Below are 8,093 nucleotides of genomic sequence, written 5' to 3' on the forward strand. Positions count from 1 at the left end.
CTTTTCGACCTTAGAATTGAATAGAATAAGAGGATTATAATAGAACGTTTAAACAATTATTATATCGTGGAGAATCGTGTGTCATCGTTGGTATCATGGTCGAAGTTGCGATGTTGAATACAAATTTTTCAACAATTGCCGGTTAGAATTGATCGGCACTTGTACCATTTATCACGATAATAAGGGAAATAAAAATCGGTATGGTATTTACGCATATCCAAGAGATATCCAAAAGGTTGATACCGATAAGTGGATCGCACTTTGAACTCTTATTTATTGTTGACCAGCAACTCGTTCCACTGAATAAAACGTCGTTTGATTCGATATAATGAATTCACATTGTTGATAAAACGTCACTATTTAGCATCGTAAATGATGCATTCACTCGATTTTCATGTTATAATGTGGTAATCAAATGCAATTTGCTCTACGCGATGGAATAATAATAATTGACTCGATAAATGTTTTAACAATGAAAGAAATATAAATATTGATCTTTTAAATCGTAAATCATTTTTCAGAGAATTCATAAAAAAATAATTTAAAATTCATAAAGTTAATTTATTGACAATTACGAAGAAATACGTCAAAGATTAGTCGATTTACAAGGTTTTTAAAATTCTATTACATCGTAAAATTAATTATGGAAGTGCCACGCTGTTTTCGATGAATTTATTTCTATCTTCGATAACTTTATAACTTTATAACATTGTGTCTGTATTCGTTAAGCCGATATTGTGTCCTATATTAACCGATATCCCTTATTTCGCCTATTATTATTCATAAATTTCGAAAGTTATTTTCGTTCATATTTCAAAATTTCACTTCAGCTTTTTTATTCTTTCAGATAACTGTTTCGATACGTCACGACGTATACGTGAAAGAAAGTGAAAAGAATGACAAGCATGAGGCAGTTCGTTCGCTATGCGCGTAGACTGGGCCAGATATCAGAGAGTGGGACAAAAGTTGTAAACCGGTTCGTGAAATATGCGTCTACTCAAGCTCGACACAAATTCATAGAGGATGAAAATGGGAAAAAAATTTTCCTTTCTCCGTATGGGGATTTTACGCCTTCCGATAATCTCGTTCATGAATACATATGGAAGAATGTCGAGAGGTTCCCTAATCGCATTGCATTGGTAATATACGTGACAAAAATAATTTTTCCATTCAAATTATTTTGTCTGTATTTTATTTTGGGAAAAATATAACGTGATATCGTATAATACGATCTTGTGTGAGAATTATTATCAGTATTATTAACTCTCCGTTATTAATATAATTATTACGGCAATTAAAAAAAAATAATGTATTCGATTCGTTTTTTAGGAATGTTCGGTAACCGGGAAAAAATACACGTACGCTGAAGCGAGGGACGCGAGTAATTATATCGCGAGAAGTTTGAAGAATATGGGTTTGAAGAAAGGTGATTTGGTGGCCCTAGTAACGCCCAATTATCCGGAAACGGTTTTAGCTGCTGTCGGTGTTTTAGAAGCTGATCTTATTCTCACTACCATGAATCCTACTTACACAATCGGTAAGTAATAATTATGTGAATAATTAAAGTAAAGAAATATAAAATCGAAATATGCGTAAATATTATTTAATAATTGAACACATTTATAATAAATATTACAAATAAATATTTATAATATTTTAATGAAAAATATTCTTTAAGGAAGGAAAAAATTAAATTGTTTTTATTGTATAATGATTAATTTTTTTTTGTTTGTTGTATTAAGAAAAAACTAAATAAATGTTTGCAAGATTCGATACGTTGAATCGGCTATACGTAAGAAAATGATATATATATTTATGAAAAGAAGAAAGATAAAATAAATATTTTAAATATGATTGTAAATATTTTGAAAACAGAATACGATTTTGAAATGAGTAACAGAATAAATTAAAAATTTATTTTGAGATAAACGTTAGTAACTAGTGTATAAATATTGTGTAAAAAAATATGAATTTATTAAGAAAAATCTAATATTGTTTGTTCAAAGTTGAAATTATTTAAATTCGAATATACGAATGTAAAGTATATTCGAATATACATTTGAATATACTTTAAAATAATACATGTATAATGTTTCTTCGATAATATTATCTGGTTTATTGTAAAAATGCAAAAAGATTAAAATTATATTACATTAGAAAACAAGAATGAATCATATTCGAACAATTACTAAATTTAAAATGCTAAAAATTATTATTATTATAAGTTGTAAAAACAAATGTATTATTATTATGAATTAATATCTATATATAAAATTTTAATAATCTAACGTTCTTTTTTTGTTACTCGATAAAAAATTAATAATTCATATTTTATATATAGTTTTAATAATCTAACGTTCTTTTTTTGTTACTCGATAAAAAATTCATAATTCGTGTTTTACATATATATAGTTTTAATAATCTAACATTCTTTTTTTTTTACTCGATAAAAAATTCATAATTCATGTTTTTTATTTTTAGTAAAATATATAATTGCTCGAATAATCAATAAAATGCATTATTACATAAAATTAACATAGATGATTCATTTCAAACAGAGGAAATGAAGAAACAAATAAAGGATTGCGAGGCTATTGCGATAATCACAGCTGCAGAAATTGCACATATTGTACTTGAAGCGAGGAAAAATACTTCCGCGTCACGAGGACCCTTCGTGGTTATCGAGGATGGTATTAGATCTATTCCCGAAGGCAGTGTGCCGTTTAAGGTATGAATTATTAAATAATAACTCGAGATGAGTGAATATTTAATGTTAATGTGTGATTATTATTCCTTTTTTATAGGATCTTATCACACGAGGTAAAACATTACCGCCTATAACGCATCATCAAATGACCTCGAATGATCTAGCCATCTTGCCATATTCCAGTGGAACGACTGGCATGCCGAAAGGTGTCATGTTGACGCACAAGAATTTAGTAAGTAACATGGAAATGGTGGAATATTCGGCGGAAGAAAGAATGTGGCGACATACAACTGGTGAATATATAATAATTTAACACGTTTAAATTAAATCATTAAGATTTAATTAAGGTATCGAGCCCCCGTTAACAAGATCGATCGTTTATTTCCAGCCGATTTTCAAGAGGTACTACCCCTAATTATACCCTTCTTCCATATTTTCGGATTGAATGCCGCGACCCTGCCTCGTCTCCATAACGGTACAAAAATAATAACTCTTCCAAAGTTCACGCCGGAAATATTCGTGGACGTTTTAATGAAACATAAAGTAAGTAAATTTCGTTCGTAGGTATTCTTCGTAGAAATATTGAGAAAATTGTTGTTTTGTTCACGCAGATAACAGGTTTATTCGCAGTACCATCTTTGATCACGTTTATAAATATCTGCCCTTTGCTTAAAAAGGAGATTTTCGAAAATACACATCACATTATCACCGGGGCGACACCATTACCGGCGGTGGATGTAGAGAAATTTTACGAAAGATATCAGATAAACAGCGATAACTTGAAATTCTCTCAAGGTAATGGGGAATCGAATTTTAATTTAAATTTTTTTTTCTAGAATTTCTATGAAGTTACATGATTGTAAAAATTGAAGAAAATAAAAATTATTATTATTTTTTTTTTCCTCCCCTCTCTTCACAAGGATACGGGATGACGGAAACTTCACCCGTGATTTGCTTAGACACGTGGAGTCGAAAGTCAGCAAGTATCGGGCAAAACATTGCCGGTTGCGAATTACGATTAGTCGATTCAGCAACGAACGAGGATATTTCTATAGCTGGTCAAAAGGGAGAAATATGGGCCAGGGGGCCTCATATCATGAAAGGATATTTAAACAACGAGAAAGCGACGAGAGAGATGATTGTCGATGGTTGGCTGAAAACTGGGGACGTTGGTTATTTCGACGACGAGTTTTATTTCTTCGTCACGGATAGGAAGAAAGATTTGATCAAAGTTAAAGGATTCCAGGTAAATAGATCAATATTAATTATTAATTATTAATAATTTTTTAATCGGACGAATCCATTCAAAAGCTTTTAATTATTTATTATTTATTGAATGTTATCGTGCACAAGCTTGGAATTTAACAAATTTTATCACATTGTATTTGTAGAAAAAATGTTATGTATTGATCTTGCAATCGCAGTTTCATAATTCAATTTAGTATCACGTAATCTTATTCAGTACGTAAAGCATATATTCCATATTTCCATAATTTGTATCAGTTTATATAGTTGGTAAATGTTAGAATTTATCCGTGAAATATCAATGTGTAATTAATTTAATAGTTTCTTTTTTTCTATTTTTTTTTTTAATTTCATCTCTTCGAAATTTTACATCAGGTACCACCAGCCGAATTGGAAGCTTTGATAAAAAGACATCCAAATGTTGTGGAGGCAGCTGTGATTGGTATTCCAAACGAAAGGTTCGGCGAGATACCTAAAGCTTTTGTAATTCTCAAGGAAGGTACCAAGGCGACGGATGACGATATCAAAAATTTCGTAAAAGACAAAGTGTCGGAATATAAGCAACTCAGAGGTAAAACAATTTTTTTTTTTCAATTATAGTTGTCATTTATTTTATATTTTTACAACGACTTAGAGTTATTATATGATATAAAATATATGAAATAATGATGATACGATAAATCGCACGAATCAAGTCCATAATCTGGCGATAAATAATAAAAAAGATAATTTTTTATCTTCGGTAATTTAATTTTTAATTATTATTTTTAATTATTATAACGAATTATATAGTTTAACGAATAATTCAACGTTTATTAAATTTATCGAGTGCTGTTATATTATGCACATATCTTGTATTACGTATGATCTTTGATCTAATAATCTATAAATTATTTCAGAATATTAATATTTGCATATAATAAATTTTTTTTGTTATATGTTTATTTTATTTATATATATATATATATATATAGATTAATCATACATAGAAATTCACTATTATCTTTTTATGATCGTAATTAAATATTTTATCGCGTAACACAATGTGATTTAATGATTGTAGGAGGAGTGACATTTGTTGACAGTATACCAAAGAACGCAAGCGGAAAAATTTTACGAAACCAATTGAGAAACGAGCACAAATAGTAAAAGTTTGTGCTCAAGAGTGAAGAAGAAAATTTCACGCTTCGAGGCCTCGATTTACAGTTCGTACCATAATGGAATCAATTATCGATTAAGAACAGAGTAGGATTAATCATTTCTATATCGATTGGCATAATGGTATATGAGTCATCCAACTATTATATTGATATGGTAAAAGATATGTTAATAACGTTTATTCACTTGTTTTGTGTATAATATTGTTATCTCATAAGTGCCTTACAAGTATCTTATTGATTACGATAATTTTTAATATTTTTACATTTATATATATATATATACATATCTATTTTAAAATAATGGGTTTAGTAAACATATATAAATACGATGTACTTATTAGAATAACGGGAATAACGCGGTTAAAATAACGTGATTACGAAGTGCATTTTTAAAATTATACGTATATCTTTTTACTTTTAATGTCATTTAATATACGCAAATATTATCAGTTTATTGTTGTGCAATATTTGACAATGCAATTAATTTTTAAGATTATTTTTAGATATTAAATTTTATCGATTTTTATAGAACATTTGTACAAGAAAGTTACAGGGATTTTAAACTTTTAAACAATAAAATCTTTTATAGTTTTATAGTTGTGTTATAAATAATTGCACACTTTCCAACAAGCATGTCCGATTATTTAAAATTCAATTCATCTTTACATTCGTTTTAAATAATTAATTAATCACTATTGATTTATTTTGAACATTATATATGTTAATTTGTCTTCGTATCGTTCATATCATCCCGATTTCGATTGAAAATCTCGAAATCGGTCAATTGAACAATCATATTTACACCATAAATTATTTTATTTATACATCATTAATAACTAATTTTGTTTCGCATTTTCATTCGATTAGATATTTATCAGACACTTTATAAGACTAATTTTTTCTTTAATTATATTTTATAATTTATAGTCGAAATAGATGAAGATATCGCAAGATTGTAAATTTTTATTATATTATTATCATGAACAAGAATTAATTAAATTGCAATCAGCCAATAAAATAGATAAAAAAAAGTTATCAGGCGATATTTTTTAATTTTAAATTCAAATGAACGATATCTATATACAACTTCACATGTAGATAATTTCAACTATTACAACTATATCCATGAAACGGGCATGAAACTTATGTCATTCCACTGCTAATCATTCTCATTTCATTTAAAATTGCAAAATAAATTTGCTAGCGAAAAATATAATAAATAAATTTCCACAGATACTTTTCCATCTTTCCAACATTATTTCATTCTCCACGATCGCTCTTTAAATCGCTCTTCCTTATTTACTACTTCGTCACCATATTGCGATAACTTGTATCACGATAAAGTTAATTCCACTCGAACGATACGTGATCCGCTGTTCTCGAGATCTGAATGCCCGTTCTCTTATTTGTTCCTTATTACGCATTCCGTGCGAATTCTACGATAATCACCAATGCATTCCACCGTCTTCCCGCCATTTCGAAAACGTTCGAATTAAGCGTGCGAATTTCCGCGAGGTTGCCTGCATGCCCGTCATTTAATTCCCTTCGAGGCCGCTACCACCATTGTTACCATTCGTTTCCCCAAATGCGCCCAATCGAGGAGTCTCGCTTTCGAGCTTTCCTTTCGAGCCTTGCCTTCGTGCCAGGGTGAAACAGGGTGAAACAGGTGAAGGTGGCCGGGCTCGAATCGATGCTTGGAACAAGCGAGAAGGAGGAGGAGGAGGGGAGGGGGATGAAGGGTCGAATGGAAACAGACAGAGCTGCTTTCCACCCCTAAACGCGTGGCTTTGAGTGCGTGCTTCAATCCCTCGGGGGAAAAGAGATGAACTGTGCTTAATCCTGTTCGTCGGATAGAAATGCATTCAACAGGGGTAAACTGTAGAAGCGAGCTGACGAAGCCAATCTCTTATATTTACTTTAAACGAGAGAAAGATATTCGAGGGACGAGGAATTAGAAGAAGAGGTAGGTGGAGGTATATGTAATAAAGTGAACGATGTAGTTAGTGTTTGTTTATTACAATTTTTTTTTCTTTTTTATTATGTTTGATAGGGTTTACCTGTTGATCTCGTTGTTGGAACGAAGATATATTAATAAATTGGTATACGTTACATTGGAATCAAGAAACGGAAAATCTATCTCGAATTGTAAATTTTATCCAATTGCTTCATTCCATTCGAAAGGAATTTTATTCTATTACAGTTTTAAAATTTCCAAGCGTATTCTTACACTTTGTTCGCCTGTCCTTTAATTATTTCGATTATTTTTGAACTTGTAAATTATACAAAAAAATGACAAAATAACGATTCTTTCTCCCCTTCTTTCTATCGTTTAAAATTCTAATCACTGTTTATCATATATTCTTTTTCATCAAAAATATTTCTTCCATACATTTTTATAGTACGTATACACGATCCAAATTTATGACCAGTATATCCCAGTATATTTCTATTTTTATCTTTCCTTTCCTTTCTTATGGCAAACATTTCCATCCGAGGAAATGAAGTTTTTCGAGACAAGTGACAAGCACAAAGTTGTCGTACGCCCTATCCTGGATCCGTAAAGTTCCTTTCGATTGGAAACGTTCATCGGTGGAAACCCCCCGTCGCGTAAACGTTGGGAATTTATTTCACGGGCGCGTTCAGTTTTCCAAGCGATTCACCGGCACGGTTCGCGTTCGTATAGAAAATAGTGTTGCCCGGGCGGAAATGGACGCAAACAAATCAATTGGTTTTCCGAATGAAATCAAACAAGCGCGCGAGACATTCCACCCCATCGACGACCGACCACCCTCCTCCTTGTTTCTCTTTTCCACGCCGCCTCGCTGGCGAGGAGAGAAGTTGGAAAATGAAAAATAGGGGCAGAGGAGGCTGCACCGTCGTGACACCCATTTTTTTTTCCACTGTTTCTCGCGTTGCCACTCCTCCTCTTCTTCTTCTTCTTCTTCTTCTTCTTCTTCTTCTTCTTCTTCTTCTTCTTCTTC

General features: G+C 31.1%; 2 protein-coding genes across 4 annotated transcripts in view; both read left to right on the forward strand.

The window, feature by feature from the left end:
* LOC102677648 (4-coumarate--CoA ligase 1-like) overlaps positions 1-5,721 on the forward strand; it is a 6,738-nt gene extending 1,017 nt beyond the window's left edge. Inside the window, exons 2-10 of the mRNA XM_006609576.2 lie at positions 848-1,139; positions 1,330-1,537; positions 2,559-2,728; positions 2,805-3,000; positions 3,096-3,250; positions 3,319-3,502; positions 3,628-3,953; positions 4,328-4,523; positions 5,016-5,721. Of these exons, the coding sequence (XP_006609639.1) occupies positions 897-1,139; positions 1,330-1,537; positions 2,559-2,728; positions 2,805-3,000; positions 3,096-3,250; positions 3,319-3,502; positions 3,628-3,953; positions 4,328-4,523; positions 5,016-5,098 (1,761 nt within the window). The 5' untranslated portion in view covers positions 848-896 and the 3' untranslated portion in view covers positions 5,099-5,721. The remainder of the gene's footprint in view (positions 1-847; positions 1,140-1,329; positions 1,538-2,558; positions 2,729-2,804; positions 3,001-3,095; positions 3,251-3,318; positions 3,503-3,627; positions 3,954-4,327; positions 4,524-5,015) is intronic.
* LOC102678017 (carcinine transporter) overlaps positions 1-8,093 on the forward strand; it is a 21,682-nt gene that overhangs the window by 10,744 nt on the left and 2,845 nt on the right. The window lies entirely within an intron of this gene.

This window comes from Apis dorsata, unplaced genomic scaffold, assembly GCF_000469605.1.
Source record: "Apis dorsata unplaced genomic scaffold, Apis dorsata 1.3 scaffold_58, whole genome shotgun sequence".
Lineage (NCBI taxonomy): Eukaryota > Metazoa > Arthropoda > Insecta > Hymenoptera > Apidae > Apis > Apis dorsata.